Source organism: Fukomys damarensis, unplaced genomic scaffold (genome assembly GCF_012274545.1).
Source record: "Fukomys damarensis isolate Sample0158 unplaced genomic scaffold, DMR_v1.0_HiC HiC_scaffold_10, whole genome shotgun sequence".
NCBI classification, from domain to species: domain Eukaryota; kingdom Metazoa; phylum Chordata; class Mammalia; order Rodentia; family Bathyergidae; genus Fukomys; species Fukomys damarensis.
The window spans coordinates 35987348-36011411 of record NW_022900922.1 but is presented as its reverse complement, the minus strand read 5'-3'; the positions used below and the strand labels follow the sequence as shown (position 1 = coordinate 36011411).

Genomic DNA, 24064 nt, shown 5'->3' with positions numbered 1-24064 from the left:
ACCTGTATTCGAGCAGCATCGGTCCATCTGCGCAATATAGCCCCACACAGCGCACAGTGCTGTTGTCACCAGAACCCTGTTGTCTGGGCCCTGACCCCAGGGCTCTGGTGCGGGACTGCAGAGCCCTGGACTTTTTCTTTTCCAGGGGCAGAGGTACAGGTGGAGGCCAGAGCCCCGTGAAGGGTAGACTTTGGGATGCTGCTTGATCCCAAGGGGGCATCCACTCTTCAGCATGTCCTTGTCACCCCCGAGCCAGGTCCACAGACAGCAGACAGCAATGGCTGGACCTGACCACAGTGAGTACATGTCTTTATGAGAAGTGACCATGCACAAGTTCTTTCCCAGCAGAGATTTGAGAATCACTAGCTTGGGGATGAGGCTTCTAGACAGCTGGCTTCTGAGGGCAGGCAGCCCTCCCGCATGAGTAATGGGGCTCAGGCTCCCACTGGCCGCCACAGGACTTCTTCCCAGTGTGTACTGCACAGCTGACAGGTCCGGCCCAGGCAGACATGCTCCTGACCACGTCCTGAGGAAAGCCCGCTGGAGGTCGTGCAGAGGGAAAGGTGCAGGGTGAGGGCTGTGCAGGAAGGTGGTCGGGGACTGTCCTGGGAGGCGGTCCTCTCTCAGACTATCCCGGGAGCCATGCAATGCTCTGGCTCAATCGTGTCCCCAGATTTCATGTATTAGAAGCTCACCCCCACATGCACGTGCTGCTGGGAGGAGTGGCATTTGGGACATAATTAGTAATAAGATAGGACAACAGGATGGGACTTCCGTGAAGGGATGGTGGCTTTGTGAGCAGAGTTGTGTCTCACCACGTGGTGCCCCCTGCCACATTGTCACACAGCCAGAAAGCATTCGCTGGAGGCCAGCACCATGCTCTGGGGCCTCTCAGCCTCAGAACTGTGAAGTTCCCCCTGACACAGTCACACAGCCAGAAAGCATTCGCTGGAGGCCAGCACCATGCTCTGGGGCCTCTCAGACTCAGAACTGTGAGCTAAATGGACCTCTTGCTTTTTGTAAATTACCAGTATTCGAGTATTTAGTTACAGTGACAAGGAAACCCTTTGGGACATTATGCTGAGGGACATTAGCCAGTGGCAGAAAGGACCAAATACTTACAGAAGGCAGATTCAGAAGGAAAGAGGGAGAGAGAGAGAGGGAGAGAGGGAGAGAAAGAGCACTGGTGGCTTTGGACCGGCTCTGGCATCCACCTCCGGGACGCAGACTGTGGCAGCCGCAGGACTTCAGCTTCCCTGTGCCTGTGTGCCTGGCCACCCTCACTGGCTAAGGGGCACACTCTCGGCTGGTGGTGGGTGCTGTTGCCCCTGCTGTGTGGGAGGCAGAGGCAGCAGATCTGCATGAGCCTAAGAGATGAACACCAGCCTGGGTAAGAGAATAAGATTTTGTCTCAAAAAACCAAAACAACCACATCAGCCAAGGGTACTGGCCCCACACCTGTAATCCCAGGACTCTGGGAAGCTGAGGCAGGAGGATTGCAAGTTCTAGCCTAGCCTGGGCATCTAAGCAACTTACTGAGACCCTGTCTCAAAATTTGGAAAAAATAAATAGGGCTGAGATGGAGTTCAGTATAAAACCCTGAGTTTGTTCTCAAGTACTGCAAATAAAAGCAAAAACAAAACCACCAAACAAACTAGACCCTCACCCCAGTACAAAAGCCAAAACCAACTCTTCCCCTGAAAGAAACCCTCAAGAAATGTCAAAAACAACTATTATTCTGGCTGAAGCATTGCTAATGACATTTAAGGATTAGGACTATTTACATGTTGGAAATACTAGTATTTTTTTTTACACTGGACATCTCTTTAACCTGAGGCCGCTAACATGTTTATAATGACATTTCTCTTGAAACTTTTAGAAGATCAAAGTCCTTTTCAGCATCTCCTGTTTTTGTCTGGTTCTGGCCGGAGTGGCCCTGGTTCTGGTTTGTCCCCAGCTGGGTGGCCCTGGTGACAGGGTGTACCTCCTTCTGCTCCCGTCTTCCAGTTTCTCTGTCCTCCGGGGAACTGGCACGATTCCTTATTCTCCAGCCCTCCTCGGTGCAGCCCAATCTCTCACTTCCTCATTATTTCCCACATTACCTTCTGACATCGTCCCCACACTTCTGCGATCATGCTGCCAGGGGCTCCCTCCTCGCATCAGAATGAAATCGCAGTCACCATCCCGGCTCTGGAACTAGGTGGAGCTGGCTCCTCCTCTCCCCCCAGAGCATGGGCAGAAGCTTTGCCCCCCCCAGGTGCTGAAGGGGTGTGAGAGAAAGCCGCACCCAGTGCTCCTACATCCTGGCGTCTGTTAAGTCCACAAGGAAGGGGCCTGGCCATCACCCACCCTTCGAAAGTGAACCTTGAATCCTCTTGCTGATGAAGTTCTACGCAGCTGACTTCTACAATCTCTTCCTTCGCCTTCTTCCTGACTTTACCCAAAGCGCACCAGGCCAGGAGGCAGTGGGCCTGCCCCATGAGGGCAGCTCAGACTTCTGGCTGTGTGGGTACCCCGAGTGCTTGTGAACCTGCCCACCCTCCGACAGCAGCCTCCCTTGGGAGCTCGTAGGTGACCAACCCCCAGACTCTGCCCAGGGACTCACTTTGAGAACCACTGGCCTCTGCAAACCAGCTGTTAATGACTTCCTCTACTTCCAAGGGTTCCTGCAAAGCTTTTTGAGTCCTTGGTTTCCCCATCTAAAAATGTGAATGATCCTGCCAGTCTCTAGTGCTACATGCCCGATGCAGTAGTGCCACAGAGCACCCCGTCCCACAGAGGGACTCAGCCTGCAGTTTCCAGGCGATGCTGAGCTGAGGTTGGCAGAGTGGCTTCCCGTCGGGCTGAGCTGGCCCTGTGAGCCTCCCTGCACTGCCCGCTGCATAGCCCCCGGCTGTCCACTACACCACACAGGTGGGCATGGAAGAGGTGTGCCCATGGCTGACCGAGGAGGGAGATGCTGCGTGGCTGTCATCTCCAGGAGCCCCACCTGTGGACGGTGCCATGCGGGCAGCCTTCTCCTCTGGCCTCCCCAGCTCCTGGGAAGACTGGGAAGATGATGTCACTATCCCACCTTCCCCGTCCTGGTCCTCCATTCAGAGTCTTCTCAATAATTTAGACCTGGACCCCTGGACATGGGCCAGGCTGTGCCTCACACAAGGGCTCCTTGCTGAGGAGGACTCTGTCCCCATAGCACACCCGGGCACAGGCCGCAGCCACCTGCAAGGCAGCTTGCTCCAGTGTGTACAGTAAGCAGCCGTCCTTCCAAACAGCCCCTCTTTTGTTCTCACATCACCTGCCACTTCCCACGGAGTGCCTCCTCCTCCCCTGGGCTGCAGAGCACCCTGGATACCCACACGGAGCAAGCACACCCCTCTCAGGTCCTGGGTGGGCTTCTGCAGCCCACAGGGCACTGCAGCTGGTCCCACTGGGCCCCGAAGGCAGGATATGTGTGGCTTCCAGCGTCTCTGAGCTCCTCTCAGTGGCACTCCACAGCTCTGACATGGAAACTCTCCCTTTCCAGGGCTGTCCCTTATCTGTTACCCTCCAGACCCCAGCAGCAGGACAAGGCCCTGGGCCTGTGCCTCCCTGAGCCTCCCTGACTCATAGAGACAGAGCCAGCCCCATGACTGCCCCTCTTTCACTCTCATGTGTTACATGGGTGCACAGGGTGACTCACCAGGGTCACTTCCAAAGCCCCTCTCCAATCAGACCTCTGCAGGCGGCCCTGCCAGCCTCTCCTGCAGGTACCAGGGCCTCTCACAAAGACCAGTGTGAGTCACAGCTGCTGCCTCTGCATCAGCCCTTGCCAGCGCATCCTCTGTTCTCCACTCAGCAGACAGGTCCTCTGAGAGCACAAACCAGAGTCTGACCTCCGTGCTTACACCCACTGGTCTGTCTCTAGAGCCCTGTGGGCTGAGCCCATCTGTTCACAGCCCCACCTGCATTTCTGATCTCCTTCCCTCTTGTCCACCTGGCTAGGGCCACTGACTTTCCTCCTTTTCCTCCTCCTCCTCTTCCTCCTCCTCCGAGTAAGCCAGTGGACACCAGCCTTTGCCTGGGATGCCTTCCCCTCAGAACCTCGTATGCCTTCCTCTCTGTGACGCTGTAGGTCTCAGCACGAAGGTCACCTTCCCAGAGCGGTCCCTTCTGCCCTCTGTGTTATTGAATTTCCTACCTGGTGCTGGTGATCTGAAAGCACATTAACCACTTTATTATGGTTTACAGCCCATGGGCCCCCTCCCAACTGTCCAGCTCTGCCATAGAATTTTCAGAGGACTCGGAAGCTGCTCAAACATGTGCAGCATTTGGGGCCTGGAAAACGTGTGTGTGTGTGTGTGTGTGTGTGTGTGTGTGGTGGCTCCATGGTAAATAATAGCCAGACTCACATCTCTCAGATCACTCTGTTTGCTGTCGTTCCTGAGATGCAGACTGTGAAAGCTAGTTTCTGGCCCTCATAAGTGCTTTCCCCAGAGATCTGTGAATTTTGCCTGTGAAGTCATTTTTGGTGAGAATCTGCTGTGTGAATTCCGGTGTTGACCTTGCAAGGTCCACGTCTCAGCTTTAGTGGGAGCTGGAACTTGGAACACATCACATATAATGTAGGTGTCAAGGATCCTGTTTTTTCAGGGTGAATCTTTTTCTGCCCACGGTGCAGGGAGTCAGCCCCCTGCAGGCTGAATCCTGAGGGTGAGCAGAGCCTTTCTGGTCTAGTTGTCCCAGATTGTATGAACCACTGGCTTTATTCAGGGAGCTCAGTTCTAACTGCATAAGAAGCCTGTAACAGTTCCTTTTCTGTTACTATAACAAAATGCCTGAGGCTGTGTAATGATGAAGAACAGGATAATTTATTTCACACTTGTGGAGGCTGAAAATCTAAGATTGGGTGGCCCCATCGATTCTGCTGCTGATGAGAAGCTCATGGAAAATAGCATCATAGTGGAGAAGATCCTATGGCATGGGGAGAACCCAGAGACTAGGGTCAGTCTTGCCTAACTCTGCACTTTCCAGGAACTGGCTCAAGCTGTGAAGCAAACATCAGTCTTTTCCAGGGCAACCCCACCCCAGCCTAACACTTCCTGATAGATCCTGCATCCCAAAGGTACTGCCACCCTTCTGCACCACCATACTGGGTACCAAGCTTCTAGCACATGAGCACAGCCAAACCATGGAAGGCCCAAGAGCTCAGTGCCACCCCCAGGAAAGGGTTCGAACCCAGGATCCTCAGCTTCTCTCTGGTTCAGACACCATGAGCCATTCCCTGAGCACTGGTTGGAATCCTTGTTCCAGGCCCTAGGAACTTCTCTTTCTTGCCGTGGAACTCAGTGTTATATTTCCTTACGTGTGATATTTTATCAGCTGTGTGCGTAGAGGATCTGTGTCTGCTCAGTCCCAGCCTGACCACCGGGTCCCTCCTGGCCAAACTCCATGTCGTTGTCTCCACAGCCCCAAACCCAACAGCCTGCACCTTGGAGGTCCCTGCCCCCGGCAGCTGCCTTCACGGTTCCTGCTGACACATGTGTTCCATGCCTGCTCTTGAGAGCTGCTCCCAGGCCCAGAGCGCTGCTGGGCAGCCTGGTGCATGCTGTAAATACTTGCTCATTGAAGGAAAGTGAGCGGCTTTCAATATTTTGCCACTGACAGCTGGTCCTTGTCCCCAGAAGCCCCTGCACCCTGTCAAGCCGCACAGCAGCAGATGGGAGGTGGGGCAGTGATGGGGAGAACATGCAGGTGCCCAGCAGTGCTTGTGGAGCCTTCCCGGCTGTGGGCAAAGGTGGAAGACATCGCCTCACACAGAGGTCTCCCCGGTCTGCGGACTGAAGCTGGCTCCCACACTGCAGCACTACCCGGGCCTCACCGCCAGTGTCACCAGCACGAACACACAAGTAATTGGTGCTTCTCGTGTATTAGTTCATCGACTTCTCCTAACCCAATGTTTGGCCACAGTGATTCAGAGCTGCTGCCCACGGAGCTCTGCTCCTGCCGCACATGGCAAGTGGCCGGTCCTCGTGTCTCATCAGCCCGTGGGCAGAGGGCGCTGGCCGGAGACCAGAGAGGTTCCGGAACTGGTCCAAGGCCACACAGCTATGAAGTCCTGCCCAGCCTGCTCCTCTGTGTACACCTTTCACACGTGCTATTCCACAGAAACTCTTAGGATCCACTTCTTACAGAGGTGAGCAAAAGGGCTCAGGGAGGTACAGAGGAGCTCAAGATGGTGCCGCCACCTGACAGCAAGGTGCCCTCGGGTGCAGCACCCCGGACACAGTCCACACAGGCACAGGCGCTGTCTCCAGCAAAGGTCCCCTCCTTGGCTCTTCAAAAGTGACCATACTTTAATTTTAAACTTGTGCATGTCAAAGGAAGTTTATGAGGTTGTAATGTGTTTAAATAAAGGAATGCTTTGCCTTGACTGTCATTAAACCTCAATATATTTGTAAAATTTAGATAAGAAATAAATATAAATAAAAGTCCCACCCCTTCCTGCCTGGCCAGCCCTGCAGACCAGAGCTGGGTGTCCTCCTGTTGGGGATAGGGGAGCAGGGCCAGGTGGCTGTGCCCCCACCCCAGCTCTCAGGCCATAAGCAGCACAGGGGCCTTGGCAGGAGGTGGCTGGGTAGTGGCCATGGCAGGGTTGAGGGGCAGAGGCAGAGAAGGCAGGGACAGCACAATGCACAGGACTGGACTCTGGTCCAGGCCCTGGCCCGGCCAGTGCTCTCTGCCCACGGGCTGATGGGAAACGAGGACCAGCCACTTGCCACGTGTGGCAGGAGCAGAGCTCAGTGAGCACAGGCTCAGTACATCAGTGCAAGGCCAGTGACAGACACAGTGAGGGAGGAATAGGACGGGCTTCTTTAGAAGATGAAAGGAAAGAGCAACACCTCCCTCCCCACTGCTCTGGAAACATCCTCCTTCTCTGCCTCTTAAGGTCTGGCTAGAAGGAGGATGCCCAGCCTGCTGGCCCTGCCTGGGTTCAGACCAGAGTCCAGGCCTGGTGGAGCATGGTTTTGGCAGCTGTGGTGAAAGCTGCGTCCTGGAAGGCACCCCCACTCCAAGCTTCCTGGTTACTGCTGCTCCCTGCTGGCCCCGAGTTCTCACAACACCCGGAAAAGAAGCACTGCTGAGGAGCACCAGGCCCTGGGGCTGCACCGAGCGCCTTCGCCCCTACGCACCCTGAAAGGAAGCTGGGTCACATGATGCTAAGCCACAGGTAACACAGCCAGGACACAAGGCTCTGTGTGCGCCAGGTGCCTGGGTTCTCTCAGTGACTAAGTGACAGCAGTATTGTGGTGTGTACTCCCAACACCAGGGAACATGGCCCATGGGGAAGCAGGGCACCACCTGGAAGGGTGTGGAGGGAAGAAAAGAAAGGAACTACTTATAAAACATCTATCCTCAGAGCGGTGGTTTTCAATCTTGGCTGAACAGTAGTCCCCTGGCCAAACTGTAAAGAATCCAGCTGCCCAGGTCCTACCCCTGGACCCATGTGTTTAGCTGTCCCTGTTCCTCCCAAAGTCAGCAAGTCAAAAACATGTTAGGACTCTGAAAGTCACACAGGTCTCACCTTCAGCAGGAGCAGACCAACCCTCGAGGGTTCCACTATGCTACCCCTGTTGCATCTACTTAGCTCTACCACTGTAGTGCAAAAGCAGACATAGGCAGTGCACATGTAAACACCTTCCAGTAAAACTATATTAGGGCTGGGGATTTAGCTCGGTGGTTCCATTGTCTGCTTACCAATAAAACGTTATTAGCAGAAGGCAAAGGCAGGCTGGATTTGGTCAATGGGCTGATGTGTGTCCAGCCCTCATCCAGAGGTGACAGGAAGCTTTTCTGAATCATACCTTCAACATCTCTACATCCTTCAACATTTCCTAATCTCCAACCAAATCATTCATATAATTTCCTGTTAAAGTATTTCCTTGGGGTGGGCAGAGCCAGGAGGTGTGAAGCCAGATGGACTCGGACAGATTACTGCAGCTGGTGAAGGGCACATAGGGTGCTTCCACGCTTCTGTCTACTTTGGTGTATGTTTCAACAGCACAAATGGTTACAGTGGGAGAGAGAGGGAGACAGAGAGAGGAAGCTCCACAGGCAACCACACAATCGGAAGCAAGCAAGGGACAGCAGCACGTGGGGATACTCACGACCAGTAGAGCAGCATGAGGAGGAAGGGGCAGATGATGAGGGCCTGCAGCACCTGCCAGTCCCGGCACAGGGCGGCCAGCCCAGGCATGAGGAACTGGCCTGCCATGGCCACAAAGCTCGCCACCATCGTGATCATGAACCGTTTCCCAGGAGGACACAGCTCTATTCCTGGAAGACAGAAGCATGGGAGACGTGAGCGCCCTGCCGGATGGCCCTGTGGGGCACAGTGATATCTCCACCAGGGACCCAAGGGCTGATGGGAAAGGGAGCAAGATCACTGTTCAAGGTCACAAAGCAAGTTGGCAGCAAAACTGTGGTTCAGAGGCTCTCATCTTGGAAACGAGGAGGCCTGGAGGTTGAGGGACAGTCTTTGCATCGCCCATTTCCCCTTCCTATGCTCTTTGGACGCTACTTAATTCACTGTACAGTGAATTTGCAGCATGTTAGTGCTGTCCCCATTCCTTCCCGGCCAGAACGCAGCACTGGGGACCTTCTCGTCTCTGGGTGTGGATCCAGGGTCACCTATGGCCTCTGTCCCCACCAACACTGTGCCCCCTGCTCCAGGCTCCCTGTGAGTTCCGGGCAGCCTGCTCCCCTGCGAGACCTAGACAGACTGAAAGCTGAGTCTGAGTTCATCTGTGTAAACACCATTAACCACAAGCCCTGAACAGGGTCAGATCATGCAGGGATGACCTAACTAGGAAACGCCTTCATCACCCCAGAATCTGCTGCCCACTGTCCTGGGCATCCGTCCCATCTTGGCTGCTCCCAAAGGAAAACCAGGGTCTGTCTTCAACAAACATCCCCTGAATGGAGGGAGGCCTGGTTCCTCTTCTGTGCAAGAATCCATTCTTTTAATTTAAACTTGAGTAAAAAGACGGCCCCCAAATTGTAATTTGTAGTACTCAAGTGACAACCAACACAGACCTACTGCACAGATCCCTGTAATAATGGCCTAGAATAATGAATTCTAGAAAAACCAGCTGGGTTTTAGTATTGTTTCCCTATAGAGTATGCAAGTTTATTTGCTACTCTTTTACAATATGCAGTATTCCTGAAAGTTTTCTTTCATGCTTTTTACTGGTTTTTTTTTGGTACCGGTGATCGAACTCCAGTCCTTGTGCTTGCAAGGCAGGCAGTGGAAACACTGAGCTAAATCCCCGGCTCTCTTTCGTGCTTTTTAAAAGGTGTAGTTAAAAAGAAAAAGAAGAAGAAAGCTCTGTAGGCAAAACACTTCATGACTCTGTGTCCAGAGAATGCTCCAAGGGTGGCTTTTGTGGATGGTCACAGTCACCCATCTGCTAAACCAATGTCCAGAGACTGTGGCTGAGGCAGGAAGGCAAAGGTGGAGGAGGAGGCAGACCACAGGGGGATAATTAGGCTCAACTGCAAGGATGTTATCAGTCCTGGCCAGGACGGGGCACTGTGCCAGCCGATACCTCGCCAGCTCATCTTCAGGAAAAGATAATAATGTCACTGGAACTCTATTCGGCCACAAACAGTCACCATCATTGTTATTGGTGAGCAGGAGATAAACCTGGTTTCCCTGAATGGAGCTTATAAAGAGCCTTTCTGTTGTTTAATTAGGAAAATGGGCTTAAACAGCCCCTTCTGGCTATTTGCTGGGATGCTGTTCCCTTCAGTACCATCCGCCACTCACTTAAGAGATTACCCCCTAGCAGCGCCCAGGCATGGCATTTCTGTCTCCCAAAATAATAAGGAAAAGTCTTTCCAGAAAAGACTAACAGCTGTAGGTTCTAGTTTTCACTTAGTAAGCAAAAGCACTAGATCTGCTACCATGGAAACCAGAAATCACATCAGCCACAGTAGGTTCAGTGCTTGAAAGTGTGGGGCAGACAGGTGTCAGAGACGAAAATATGGTAGCTATGTCACTTTTAGACGAAGTCGGAGACCTCATGTCAAGAAGCATGATGGCTTCACATCACTGAGTTTGCCAATATGGCAGGTGTCACATGTTACTTGTGGGTTTTCTTTTCATTACTTCTTCTAATTTAGTGATACAATATGTATGAGAGTATTTAAAACTACAGCAGTCCCCCTTTATTTGTGGTTTTGTTTCCCACCATTTCAGTTACCTGCAGTCAATCATGATATAAATAAAGTGAATGAAAAATTCGAGACTAAACACTCCTTAAGCTTTACGCCACATGGCAGTCAGGGCAGTGTGATGTGGCCTCGTGTCCTTCTGCTCACTGAGGAGTGAATTTGTCCAGCGTATCCATGCTGTATATGTTACCCACCCATTCGTCCTTAGTAGCCATCTTGGTTATCAGGGTGACTTTTGTGGTGCCCAGCACTTGTGTTCAAGTGACCAGTGTTTTATTTCATGATGTCGCAACTCAAGAGTAGTGATGCTGGTGATTCAGATGTGCCAAAGAGAAGTGGTAGAGTGCTTCTTTTAGTTGAAAAGGGGAAAACTCTCAATAATGAAAGAAACAAAACCTAGATGTTGAGGTTACTAAGATGGATGGCAAGAATAAAACACATGTGAGGCTTCAGGCACGCACTGGGAATCCTGCAATGTATCACCCATGGATAAACCAGGGGCCAGTATTCAGTTCTTTTATCATAGGTCCGCCTTGAGATGTCCAACCCCACAAATTAATCTACACTTATGAGGTATCATGCAAAAGGATCAGGAACAAAGCTCAGAGTTTGCAGATGATCAGGAAAAATGGTCCCTTGATGGGTGCGTGATCATACAGTCTGACTTCAGTCTCTCCTGGCTGCAGATGAGTTGCTGCTATGGAGCATCCCAAACCTCATGCATTGGGGGTGGGTTCTCATTGCAGCAGTGTTCAGAGCTGATGCTCTTTGGAAAGGTGAGTGGGTCACAAGGGCTCTAACTCCATCAGCAGATTAAGCCTTAGTGAGATCATAATTGGGGAATAATGGAAACTTCGGAGCTGGGTCCTAGTGAAGGGGGTGGGCCGTGAGGGGGCGTCCTTGTGGACAGTATCTCAGCCCTGGTCCTTCCTCTCCAGCTCTTTCCCTTCCTTTCTGCTTCCTGGCAACTGTGAAGTGAGGAGTTTTGCTTCATTACATCCTTCTGACACAATATTCTGCTGCATCTCAGGGCCACAGCCATGGAACCAGCTGACCATGGACTGAAACCTCTGAAACCAAGAGCCAAAATAAATCTTTTCCTCCCTTCAGCTGATTTTCTTAGTTATGCTGAGAGTGGTAGAAAGTGGGCTAACACAATGGTCAGTAATGACAATTGCTAAGTTGTTTTAGGGTTTCCTGCCTCCAGGACCTTGCTACCTCTCCCAAAAGTGGTCTGAGTGACCCTGTAACTTCGCCCAACCCGAAGTGGGGTCTCCAGTCTGTAGTGCCAGCATCACACTGGTGCTTGTTGGGAAGGCAGAGGCCCAGGGCCTGCTCAGTCCTGCAGAACCAGCACCTGCATGGGAAGTCACTCTTTGGCTCTGCGACAAATGAAAAATGTAGTAATATAAGGGGGGACACAGTTGCGACCATTTTCAGGTAACTTCTTTTTGGCCTTGAGTCACCAGAAATTCTTTCCAAATTGACTGAAATCGACTATGTTCTGCAGGTGGCTATACTTTTTTTTTTTTTTTTTTTTTTTAGAAAGCAATTATCATGGGAACTGCGGGCACTTTAGGGTTCCCATTAATCACACATTCCCTTTGGAAGGTGAGAAACCAGATTTTCTAAAGTGGGAGAGAAAGCTCCCACCAGCATATGGAAGCCTCAGGCCTGGTGTCTGTCAGGAGGGGTGGGCCGTGGACTTGAAAGATGCGGAAAGGTGTCCCAGTCCCCATGCCCTCTTGGGGTCTGGTTGTTTCACAGAGTAGGCTGCCATGGGCAGGCATCCACAGTACTCCTGGAGGACTTGGCTCAGCCCTCTGCCCTGACATTTCTTAAAGTCAACTTCTCTGTCAGTGGAACCAACCCAAATTGTCTAAGTAGTTTTTACTGATGCACAGCAAGACTCCTCCCTTTGATTTTGTGAAACGATAAACTGTCATGATAATGAAAATCCAATTCAGGTGCCCAGCATGCCGTGTTAGAACTGCTGTGGTCAAGATCTGGATTCTGGAGCCAGAGGTCTTGGGTTCAAATCCTACCCCTGGTACTTGGAACCTTGATTGTATCACTTAGGAGCTTTGTGCTTCAGTTTTCTTAACTGCAAAGGGGTATATGAGCATTAAACAGACAGTGCTGGGCACAGGAAGTCTACATACAGCCATGGAAAAACGTTATAAGCTTAGTGGGCTTCCTTGAGGCCTTGAGCACGATGAGGTCTAATGTTTGTTATAAAGGAAAAGAAAAATAACCTACAAGGACAGCTCATGTACTTACTTCTGCATGTATCTTATTTTGTGGTGATTCTCTTACACCTAGAAGCAATCCACTATTGAAAAACAGAATCAAGGGGTGGGGGTATGGCTCAGTGCCAGGGCTCTGTCTGGCATGTGTGAGGCCCTGAGTTTGAGTCCCAGCACCACAAAAAAGCCAAAACAAGAAACCAGAACTGAGCAAAGCCAAGAAACCGCATCCAAAATCCCCACTGACTTTCCCCCAACACCTCGATGTGGAGGCTGACCAATGTTTAGAGGTGAGATAGGCCTTGGCACGGAGCAGAGAGGTGCTGAAGGCTCTGAGAGCGACATGACAAGTGGCCGAGATGGAGCCCTGGCACCTGGTCAGTGTATTGAGGGCCGCGGCCGTGGTGGTCTGAGCACGGGGCATGGGGGGAGCGGGGTAAATGGGACACACAGGCCCTTGAGGGGACAGAGGAGGGAGCCAGAGGGAGGGAGGCATCCAGGCCTGCTTGTTACCAGGGGCTGTACAGTGATCCTCGGAGGGAGGGCCGGAGCACCAGGCCACTGTCCCAGCATTCAGTCGGACACGGACCAAAGGGGCTTGGGTGTGGCTCTGCGGCAAGGCACTTACAGTACTGGGGACTGAATCCAATGCCTTCACGGTGAGCCATTTCCCCAGCCCTTCACTTTTTCTTTTTAAATTTTGAGACAGGATCTTGCTAAGTTGCTGAGGTTGCCCAAGCTGGAATTAAACTTGTGATCCTCTTGCTTCTGCCTCCCGGACATGCCTTCCTTAATGTATGCAGAGGAGACCACACAACAGTTCTGAGACTGGGTAAAGACATGTGGTCCAGACACTGGCTTTTATGTTCGTTTTAGGAACAAGAAGGCCGGCAGATGATTCTCTGTCCCATCTACCTCCTCCGTAGCAGGGACAGGAAGGCCAGGGTAAGGAGGGCTCCCAAGGCCCTGTCCATCTCTAGAATCCCTTACTCTTGCACATTGGCCATGAAGAGAATCTACAGGAGATGACCACCTTTCAAATTTTGGCCCATTTAAAGTGACAGCTTCAGAGTGGACCGAGCAGGACCCCCACGTGGTCTGCTCGCAGGGTCTGAGGGTGCAGAGCCCCAGTGGTGGGTCCTGGTGGGTCCTGGTGGCTCCATCACCTGATCCATCCCACACCCTGGGCTGGTGACAGACACCCTTGGATGCTGGGTGTCCCGGATGTGCTGAGGCACAAGGTGCTGAAGAGGATGCAAGATGTGGCACAGAGTACTCACAGACCCCCAAATGTGCACTGCCACATTCTCCTCGTGCTGACACCAGTCGCTGGAGTCCTCCTGTATTCCCTCCTTCTCACTGGTGCTTGGTCTGACGGGGCTTCAGAAGCCCACTGTTTTGTTAGGAGTACAGTGGACCCTTGAGTTATGACTGGCCCCATGAAGGAACAACTTGGGGTTATGACTGGAATTTTAGTTTTAATTTATGAACAAAGTCTTGAGTTACGATCCAAATGCCAGCTGTTTGTGCTCCCAGATGGTCTCAGATAGAGACTTAACCCTTAAAGAGTTCTGGAAGGAACATGACAGCATCCTTTCCTGTACTGGGTTAATGAGAAATCCTAGTCCAGTGTCTCTCTAAGTCATCTTAGAGATCTGCCTGTACATAGGAAAGAGACTGAAGGCTGTGCAGAGGAGCCTGAGCCTTCAGTTGACCAACTTGATTACAACCAGCTCTTGTGAACAAATTGAGTTGGTAAGTCAAGGGTCCACTATATTTAATGACCAATCATGAACTTAGAAATTCCTTGTCTGCTATGTTAATTTCTCCTCTTTTCTTCTCCTCTTCCCTTCCTCCCTCCCTCCTTTCTTCCTTTCCTTTCCTTCCTTCCCCTCTCTCCCTCTCAGTCTTCCTTCCTGTCTTCCTTCCTTCCTTCCTTCCTTCCTTCCTTCCTTCCTTCCTTCCTTCTCCTTCCTGCCTTCCTTCCTTCCTTCCTTCCTTCCTCCTTCCCTTGCTGGGGATTGAACTCAGGGCCTTGAGCATGGCAAGCAGGTGCTATACTATACCTTTGTGCTATATCTGGGCCTTCATTATTTTTAAATCCCCTATTTGCTGCTCCCTAGACACAGTCTATGGTAGACATTATCAATCCCACAACAGCAGGCCCCATGCTGTCTGCCTGGCACCATCCCTGAGGCAGCTGCTGAGTTGCCGCTGGCTAAGAACTCTGCCGTGTGTATTCCAACACAAGCCCGCAGGATCTTGGGGAGGAGCCCTGGTGAAACACTCAGCTCCGTGCTGGTGGTGGCTGGTACAGCTCATCCCTGTCTTGGGAGTCTGAGGTATCTGCCTGCCAGGAATCTCAGGCAGAGAACGAGAATGCCACCCCTATAGACACACACCGATCTGCCCGTTTGCTGGCTTCAGTAATTATGCATCTAAATTGAAAAAGCCACCCCAAACATCTGGAAGTAGTCTTACAAACTACATGCCCCACCTTCCTGTAATATGTAAGAGAATGAAACACAGCCCCTGTTCTTCTTAAACACCTTGTTTGTTTTGGGATGCTGGGGATGGAACCCTGGGCCTTGTGCATGCGAGGCAGGTGCTTTAACACTGAGCTGTACCCCAGCCTTAACACATTTAAAAACCTTTGTGCCCACTGGCTTAAAGGACGTATCTATTTTTCTGGAATTGCTAAGTGTTCCCGGCTTCTCTGAAATGAGTCCACAGTGTTTCTCCTGATTGGAGTCAGCTAGTCACAAAGGAATACGCTAAGTTGGCTGGCAATATTTAAACCAAGAACCAGGAATTCCAAGATTCCACGTCCTCGGAATAAAGCGTTCCTTGCAGGGGACAGGTTGAAGCAGGGCCCGTGGAAGGCGGGGACTCAGGTTCCTTTCCTGCCTCTGCCAGGCTCTGAGAAGTCAGTCGTCTCCTGGTGCTTCCGCGGACTTGGCTCTGAAGGAGGTAGTGGTGGCACAGACAACGGTCTCCGAAAACACACTGCATAGCTGAGCAGCCTCCAGGATGTGGGGGCTCGGAGCCCAGATGCACAGCTGGGCTCCCAGAATGCACAGGCTGTGCTGGGGCTGCTTTCCCTAATCCTTCCACCTCCTGTTCTCCCCTCTCCTCCTCCAATATCTCAGGGGAGGAAATGGGGGAGGGCAGGGAGGACGCTGCTTTTCCAACAGAGCTGGGGTCTGCCCTGCTTAGGCACCCACTGCCGCAGCCGGCTCTTGCTGGGCCTGAGGTGCAGAGCTCCCGCTGCAGCCACCAGAGGCTCTGGGACACAGACCCCTCTCCGGCCGCTCCTGGCCAGGGCGCCTCTGCTTGCTGCCTGCCTCGCTGCCTGTGACAACGGGAGTCTCTGTACCTCCTTCCCGCCACTCGGCAAGCTGTGCCCGGAAGCAACACCCCTGGGTAAGTATCACTGTGGGCAAGGACACAGCCCAGGAGCCTGGAGAACAGACCCCTGGCCATGTGATTGTGGGATTCCTTATTACAGCAAGAGGGGCTGAAATTGTGGGCCACGGAGACCCAAATAGCATGCGAAGGCCCGACTGCAAAAGGTATTATTATCGCGGTGGCTTCCGCCATGCCCTTCCCCCAGGAGACTTCGTTTTACTTCAGGTCCGACCTGCCAACCCTCAGGCGTTGTTGGAAAGATTTTTAAGTGTCCCCTCCTTTAAAAAGAGCAAATAAAAACCAGGGAAACTGTAAATATTTCCCACAAGTTACATTCCAGGGCCAGCCAACGTGGACATGTGTCACTTAAGTGCTCAGGTGCAGAAGGGTTGATCAGTGCCCGGTGGGTACAGCAGAGGCGTGCGGTGCCCAGGCTCCTCGGCAGGTGGTGTTCACCGTGGAGGCACTGTGTGGGGCTTCTTCACGGCCAGTTTCCGGAAGAGGACCGAAGCTCAGCACCGTGAAAGGGCTCCGGTTCTGCTCAGGCACGGAAGAAGAGTACTTCTGGGTGAGGAGATAAATCCACAAGGATCCTAGGTAAGCTCCCTGGTGCGCCCTTCTCTGTGGTTTCTGCAGCCACCAGGCACCGTCCTCCCGCGGGAGACCAGTTGGTGGCGCTGTCGGGGAGGCCTGACATCCTCGAAGCTTCCCCACATCCGTGTCCTGTCCCACGTGTACGCAATGAACATATTCCAAGGCCACAGCAGCCGTGAAACTCAGCAGGAGCCTTAGAGCTCGGTTTCCTTCCCAGGTAATACATTATTTCTACAGCTGTACGAATTTTCTCCAAAACGAACGCGATGACTCAGAGGAGGAAGGGGGATTTGTACGCCCCTAATGTTTCCGCTCAGCCTGGAGGACAGGGTTCTGCTGGCAAGGTCACAGCCCTGTAGCAAGATCCTCACTTGGGACCAGGTCAGAAGTGCAAATTCCAGGGCCCTCTCAGCCTACAGAGCCAGAAACGGGGGCTGGGCCCGGCCTGCACTCTGGGGCAACAGAACCCACAGGGGTTCCAATTTTCTCACCCCATTTTAGAGGTGACCAAACACACCCAGACAACTCTCACTCTGCATTTCTATAAGGGCCCCCTGGTAATGAAGCTGCTGGGTCAGAGACCCCTGTGGAAACCGTGCTCTCCACACCTCAGGTGGGGTCTTCCACAGTTCAGCGCTGGGGTCCCGTAATGGATTCATCTTCTCTCTACAGCATTAGCCTACTAAAACAGGACAAGGCTGCCTCAGTGCTTGTAATGCCTGTTGGCCTACCGGCCTTGGAATAATTAGATGTTTGCTTTTTGGCTTCCACCAGACATGTGACTTTTTCTTTCCTTCACTGAAAAAATAATTCTTCCAATGTCGGAAGCCCAAGGCGAGCAGACGCATAAAGGACCTGGAGGTGCAAAGCTTCTCAGCCTGTTTCAGATGAAGGCAGCTCAGAAGACACGGAGGGCAGGTGGAGTCAAACGCCAGGCAGACAAGGACACAAGGCTAGTATGAGAGGTGCAGCTGTAGCAAATCGCCCTGTGTAGCCTTCTGTAAAGATCTTTAGGTGCAGTTAGAAAATAAAGCGCTGTCGAGGTCACACAAAACACGGCTGGGGTCAGAGGCCCACCGTGTGCTGCCCGTCAGCCACTGATTCTTGCCCAGCCTGCTCATTTTATTGAAGGGGAAAATAAGGTCACAAAGTCAGTTGTTAGCAAAGCAAAACACAATTTCCAAGCCTGGGGCTCTCTGGACCTCATCACATTGCCTTTGGAGAACTTATGTCACTGGGATTGCTTTTGGTTTATTTTTAAATGGAGGTTACAATAAAGACAAAGATCAAACTTGTTAGGATACCCGGAAGCTAAAATTAGCTTCCTCCCCCACCAAGGCGGGAAAACCCCTTTGTGCTATATTTAACTTCATGGGCTTCAGCCCACCAAACGGAGGGTCAGCTCAGGCCAGCAGCTAGAAGGGGTTGTTCACGAGGAAGGTCTGCGGTGAAGGAAAATGCTGGCTGGGGCGAGCTTTCTCCCAACCCAAGTGACACAATGTGCCCGCAGCATCTCCAGAAACTTCTGAGATGGTCTATGACCGAGTGCCTCCTCGATCTGGCGCCTCTTGTTTTGACAGAGCTTGTGGCCTGCAGTCTCTGCCTTGGAATGTTTGGCGCACAGGGATGGGCGCATGAGAAATTTGACACTACTGTGCACTAGTTTGCAGCCAAGTCGGGCTGAGAATTCATCATCTCTGCAGTGAGCTCCTCCTGCCCTTGTCCTGGTGTGGAACAAAGACGCAGAGCCCTGGGCTCTCGAGTCCCACGCAGGGCACTCTGCGGGTCCAGTCCTGCTCATCACACCCACGCCCTGCTGTGGCGTAGCATGGGCTCAGTAAATAGATGCTGAGTAAAACATTTATGACCTTCAAGTACCAGAACACTCCCCAGCTTAAGTCCCCCAGCGTTTAAGCCAAATTTCCCCCACAGTTGGACCCCACTGACAGCTGTGTGGGCTCAAGGCAGCCACTGACCCTCTTAAAAACTTCAGCCGGGCTAGGGATTTAGCTCAGTGGTTCTGCTGCCTGCCTCCAAAGCACAAGGACCTGAGTTTGATCCCCAGTACCAAAAAAAAAAAAAAAAAAAAGAAAGGGAGATAGAGGGGAATGAGGAAAAAGTAATTAAAAAAGAAATTAAGATGTTAGGGCCCGGGATTTAGCTCAGTGATTCTGCTGCCTGCCTTGCAAGCACAAGGCCTGAGTTTGATTCCCCATACCAAACAACAACAACAAAAACTCCAGCCATCTTTAAAATGAGGATTATGTACTTCTTTTGGAAGCTGGTCTCTTTCTGTCTCCTGGGAGGGCTCTATCTGTCTCTCCACTTCTAAGACACATAAGCTTACAAGTGAGCGGACTCGAATCTGGGCATCCCAGAAGTGACTGCTGGAAGTTAGAGAAAATGCCCACACAGACATCTGCATCTCACCCAACCTAGCAGTGAAGCAAATGTTTCCCAACAATCCAGGAGCACTGGAAGTCAGAACTGGCTTGTGACCCTCTACTGGGGGTGGCTGGAGGAAGGAGACAGTGTCTCCCTGTCATACCCATTTCATTCTTACCTGGCTATTGCAATTGCTTCTTTTTCTCATTCACTCGTTGATTTTTGAGACGAGGCCCTACTATGTTGCTCAGACTGGCCCCAAAGACCTGCACTAAAGTGATCCTCCTGCCTCAGCCTCTCCAGTAGCTGGGACTACAGGAATGTGCCACGGTTGACAGCTTACACTCCTAATGGGAATTCCGTCAAAGTCCTTTCCCCAAACTCATCCAACACAGTGCTGACAGGTTACTGCTCCCTAAGGCACAGCTCTGCTCTGTTTTCACACTGCTGAACATGGAAGTCTGAATGTGAACCATTCATGGTTCTCCATGGTGTCATCTCAGTCCACCTTCCCTGGCCAATTCTTTTCTCTTTCTCTGCTTTCCCGACGTAACTCAATGTTTCAGGCAAACCCGGTGGTTCTAAGCCGGGTGCGCCCCTTTCCCCCAGACCTTCCCTAGCAGGCTCCTCTGCCTCCATCCAGCCCCTCTCCCCACACCTCAGTGACAGGCCCAGTCACCCTTTGCCTCCCTGTTCCCCAGGATTTCCGAGGAGATGGAGCCTCTTCCTTTGGACCCCTGTTATGGCTAACATGATTGTCAACTTGATCGGACTGGGAAATGCCTAGGAAATCAGTAAAGCATACTTTTGCTTCTGGGTGAGTCTGTGAGAGTGTTTCCAGAGACAAGGGCAGAGGGGACAGCAAACCGAGAGGAGAGACCCGCCCTGAATGTGGGCAGTACCATCCAACAGCCTGGGGCCCAGCTGGAGCAAAAGCACAAGGAAGAGGAAGCCACCGGCACTGCAGTTCTGGCTGTCTCTCTCCCTGCTTTCCAGTCACCACGAGGCGAGCAGCTTCTCTTGCCGTGGTGTTCTGCCTCCCCACAGGCCTAGGAGCCACGGAGCCACCCGACCATGGACTGAAGCCTCTGAGACTGTGAGCCAGAGTAGACTTCTCCTCTAAGTTGGTTATTCTCAGGAGTGATGTCACAGCAATAAAAAGCTGAGGAGCACAGCCCCAGAGCCACAGTCCAGAACCTGTTCTCACATCCCCTTCCCACAGCTCTGAAAGGAAAATCAGGCTGGTGGCTTGTGTCCCTCTGAGTGTCAAGCACGGTGTTCATACTTAGCTGTCACAAGCACTTGCTCAGTCAAAACTGCACAACTGTGAGAGGCACAATTCTCCTTGGACCAGTCTGGGGTGTGTAAATTAAGAAATCACTGCAGCTTTTATGAACACACTTACACAAAGGCACAGGCTCTACTGCTCCCCGCAAATTCTGAGTTCGTCAGAGCTGCCTGAGGTGGTGTCTTCATAGGACCACTGCTTTCAGGGAGTAGCTGCCACCCAAGGCAGAGGACGATTTATGGAGCTGCTAGTGGCGAGGGCGGGATAGCAGTTATGCAGAGGGCCTAAGTATGTCCGGCACTAGGCATGCTGCCTTTTATTTCTATACTTGCAAGAACCTAGGAAGGCAGCAATTATCTCTTTTAATACTTTTAGTAGATAGGGAGGTCGGGCAGGGTGGTAGAGAGCATGGGAGCGGCCAGCCATGCCTTAGGTGACCCTAGAGACCTGTAGCTGTTCTCTCCATCGCTGCCATGGCAGCCTCCTGCCATTTGGGTCTCACATCCTGCAGAACAGTGATCCCAGTCTTGATAAAAACAAGAGCAGCGTGTTTCCTCCTGCTTTCCTCCCTGTCCCAGTCTGATCTCCACCAGCCAGCCCACAGGCCTCAGAAGCGCACAGATGGTGACGCATCTTCAGAGACCATCGGGCTCTGCCACTGAGCCTTCTGTGTTCTGCTCCCGCCCTGGCCCTGTCTGCCAGGGGTGAGAGTTGTAGTTTCCCCTCCCACAGTGCCCGGGAGAATCTGAGCATCCCTACACAGATGACTGCAGTTCAGATGATGGTGCCCACAAGAGTCCATCTTCCCTTTCCTCTCCTCCCTGAGAGCATCTCCTGGTCCCCACCAGAATCGCCACTGAGCCGCAAGGAGCCAGTGCTCTGAAATGGGCTGGAATCTCTACTTTCCGAGTACCAGCCATGTGACCCTGACAGAGGTGTCTAACATGTCCTGGCTCCCTTATGAAACGATAACAGGTACTGTTTGGAAAAACTGCTCACAAGAGTTAAAATGACACTAAGCAAAATGCCTGCACAGAAAGAGCACTTTATAATAATGGTCAGGGACACAGCCAGAAAGCCCTGTGGGCCTGGAGACTTGATGGCTACCATAACAATGTCTAAGACAAAATGTCCCTTTATTTCCCAGTAACTGTGACATAAATGAACTTTTGTGAAAGTTTATAACTCTTGCAAAAGTTGGGGGCTTTCTGCATAATAATGGCAACTCACAAGGCGACCTCATTTCTAACCACAGTATGAGGACTTGCTGAGTGTCCCTTTGTGGAAAGGGGGGGAAAAATATTTTCAAGGTCCCATGTGACAAAGCACGAGAAAACTGGCATGGCAAATTCATGAGACAACAGTGTGCAGTGCTCATGGAAAACAGATGGGGCTGGGGGCTCTGGGAAAGGACTGCCCAGTGATGCCAAAGACAGGAGAACTCAGAGACATGAGAACACATAGACTGTCACCAGGGGTCTGTGGGTCTTGTTGTCATCAGGGTGGGAAGGATGCACCTAGCATTTGAAAACAGAAATGCAGGCAGTACGGGTTAAAGTAGGGTCCTGTTTGCACAGGTGTTCCTTCCTTAAGGCTCAAGTCGAAGGGCCTGTCTGTTTTGTCCCCCGGGAAGGTGGGCATTGCCACCGTGTATGGCAGCTATGGTACGGTCTGGTCACTTCCTGGCACTGAGGTCAGCCCACTGTAAAGTTGGGGTTCTATGGCTCCTGTCAGTCTCGCCCCAAAGGAAATGCGTCAGGACCTGCAGCTCTCTGTGCAGTGAGGTCTCCACGCTGGTGCCTGGGAGAGGCTATACCAGTGCATGGCACCTCTGAAGCCCTCCGAGTCCAGTGGGAAGAATGTTTGAGAAAGCTTTTCCTCTTGTTAGGTTGAGAGGGAAAATGTTAAATACAGAGGATTGAGATATTGGAGAAGTTTTGCCATCGAAACTCAATTTTTGTTGTCCCTAAGATTTTATTCCCAAAGCTGAACTTTTACGTCATGCAAGAGGCTAATTCAAGGTGAAGTTTCAAAGACACATTGGAGGCTCCATTTGAGTCAGATGACTGTCAGGCCTCACTGGAAAATGCCTATGATGCATTAGTCTTGTTCTCTCCCCACTTGGGGTCCACAACATGAAAACACAGAAAAAAAAATCATAGCATTCTTCCACTTGGGACATAAGGCCACAGTCATTGCTGATTGTTTTTAAGGGTGACATTCAGATGGAAATGCTGTCATACAAAGCCACCTCAGATGTCTGGGGAGGAGGGTTCAGCCAGCCCCTCTGAGTCACACTGGGCTGCCTTTGATCAAACTGACAAAAGAAAAAAGAGGCAAAAGACAGCAGAAACTAGGAGAAGAATTCATTCATCATCTATTGTGAGGAGACATATCTTGGGGAAGGACCAGGGAGAGAAAAGCAAGCCCAGGCCCTGCATGACCTTCGCCACATTTGGTTTTGAAAATAAAACTCGAGTATTGTGCCTGATGCAAAATAAACGTGCAAATTCTTGAAAGAAAGCAGATTAAAAAAAAAAATCAAAATTTAAATCTCCATATTTTTTTTCTCTCTTCCTAAACAAATTGTAGGACCCAAGTGCTAAATATATTCTGATTTATGGATATAAGAAGCACTCTGGCCAGAGAGTTAAGAAAGGAGTCCTAGTCTAGCAAGTCCTAACCCTGCATTTTATTCCTCTGGGTGAATAATAGGCATTTGCATTCTATGTGGGTCTGCTCTGTGACGGATCTCTGAATTTCAAAGCAAACCCAGTAGGGTTTGGTATTTTAAGGACATGTCTGCTTAACAGGATTCTACTCCTTCTGAAAGATACCAACACAATGATGACGGGTGGAAGGAATGTCTCAGCGCAGGGAGGCAGCCTCATGCTCCTCCGGAAATGGAACACATTATGCAGCAAGCCCCAGAAGCTGTGAAAGTGAGGGCATCCCGGCCGGTCCCCTCCCGGCAACATACACTCTTGCTTTTTCCCCTTTCTGTCCGCAGGGGTCTCCGATCACAGTGCTCCTTAGCGTGCTTCCCTGACCTTCTGCAGCAAGTTCCGCTGGGGCCTGCCCCAGATCCGCAGAGACAGCTTCAGGATGGAGCTCGGGAGCCGAGCTCGAAGGGGGTCCCGGGAGGTTCTGGGGCATGTGCAATCCGAAGACCCTTTACCTTCAAGTGTCGGCAGATCTCGGGGGCTGTTCACCAGCTTCAAGCCGTCCTCACAGCCACAGTGTGTTCACCGCAGTGCAGGGGAGGAATGAAGTTCCCTCCTCAGGCTCCCTGCTCGGGGCCGTGGCTCAAGGGGAAAGATGAGAAACAGGCACTGGGAAAGACAAAGCTGACGCACACAGCTACGTCTTGAGAGCTGCGGTTTGGATCCTTGGGGTCTCCCAAGGCCATGTGTCCAAGGCTCCGTCCTCAGGGTGGTGCTGTTGGGAGGTGGTGGAGCCTTCGAGAGGGACACAATGAGAGATGTTTGGGTTCTGGGTGTCCTCAAAGGGACTCTGACTCCTTCTTTTGGTCTCTGGTCATGAAGTGAGTGCTTTCTCTATTACATGTTCCTACTATGAAGTGTTGCCTCTACACAGGGTCAGAGCAATGGGGCTGACACACCATGGATGGAAAGCTCCAACCCTGTGAGCCAAAATGCACCTTTCTTCTCTATAAGGCGATTCTCTCTGGTATTGTGTTGCAATGATGGAAAGCTGACAGACACACAGAGCTCTCAAAGCAGCTCAAAGAAGAGGTTAGAACCTGCGGCCTTATTTACCATCTCGACAAAGGGAGGGAGTGGGGTTTCCAAAGGGTAATAAATGGTGAGAAATGACTAAGAAAGACAGGGAAAGATGCCCAGCGCAGGAGTGCTTGGCCGAGGCAAGGCTCTGGAATTGACTTAGCTCAGTGACACCAGTCACTGCCCCT

At 51.7% G+C, this 24064-nt stretch overlaps 1 protein-coding gene across 1 annotated transcript in view; it reads right to left on the bottom strand.

Moving 5' to 3' along the window:
• Slc22a23 (solute carrier family 22 member 23) overlaps nucleotides 1-24064 on the bottom strand; it is a 145949-nt gene that overhangs the window by 24071 nt on the left and 97814 nt on the right. The window contains exon 6 of the mRNA XM_010623060.2: nucleotides 8145-8313. Within this exon, the coding sequence (XP_010621362.1) occupies nucleotides 8145-8313 (169 nt within the window). The remainder of the gene's footprint in view (nucleotides 1-8144; nucleotides 8314-24064) is intronic.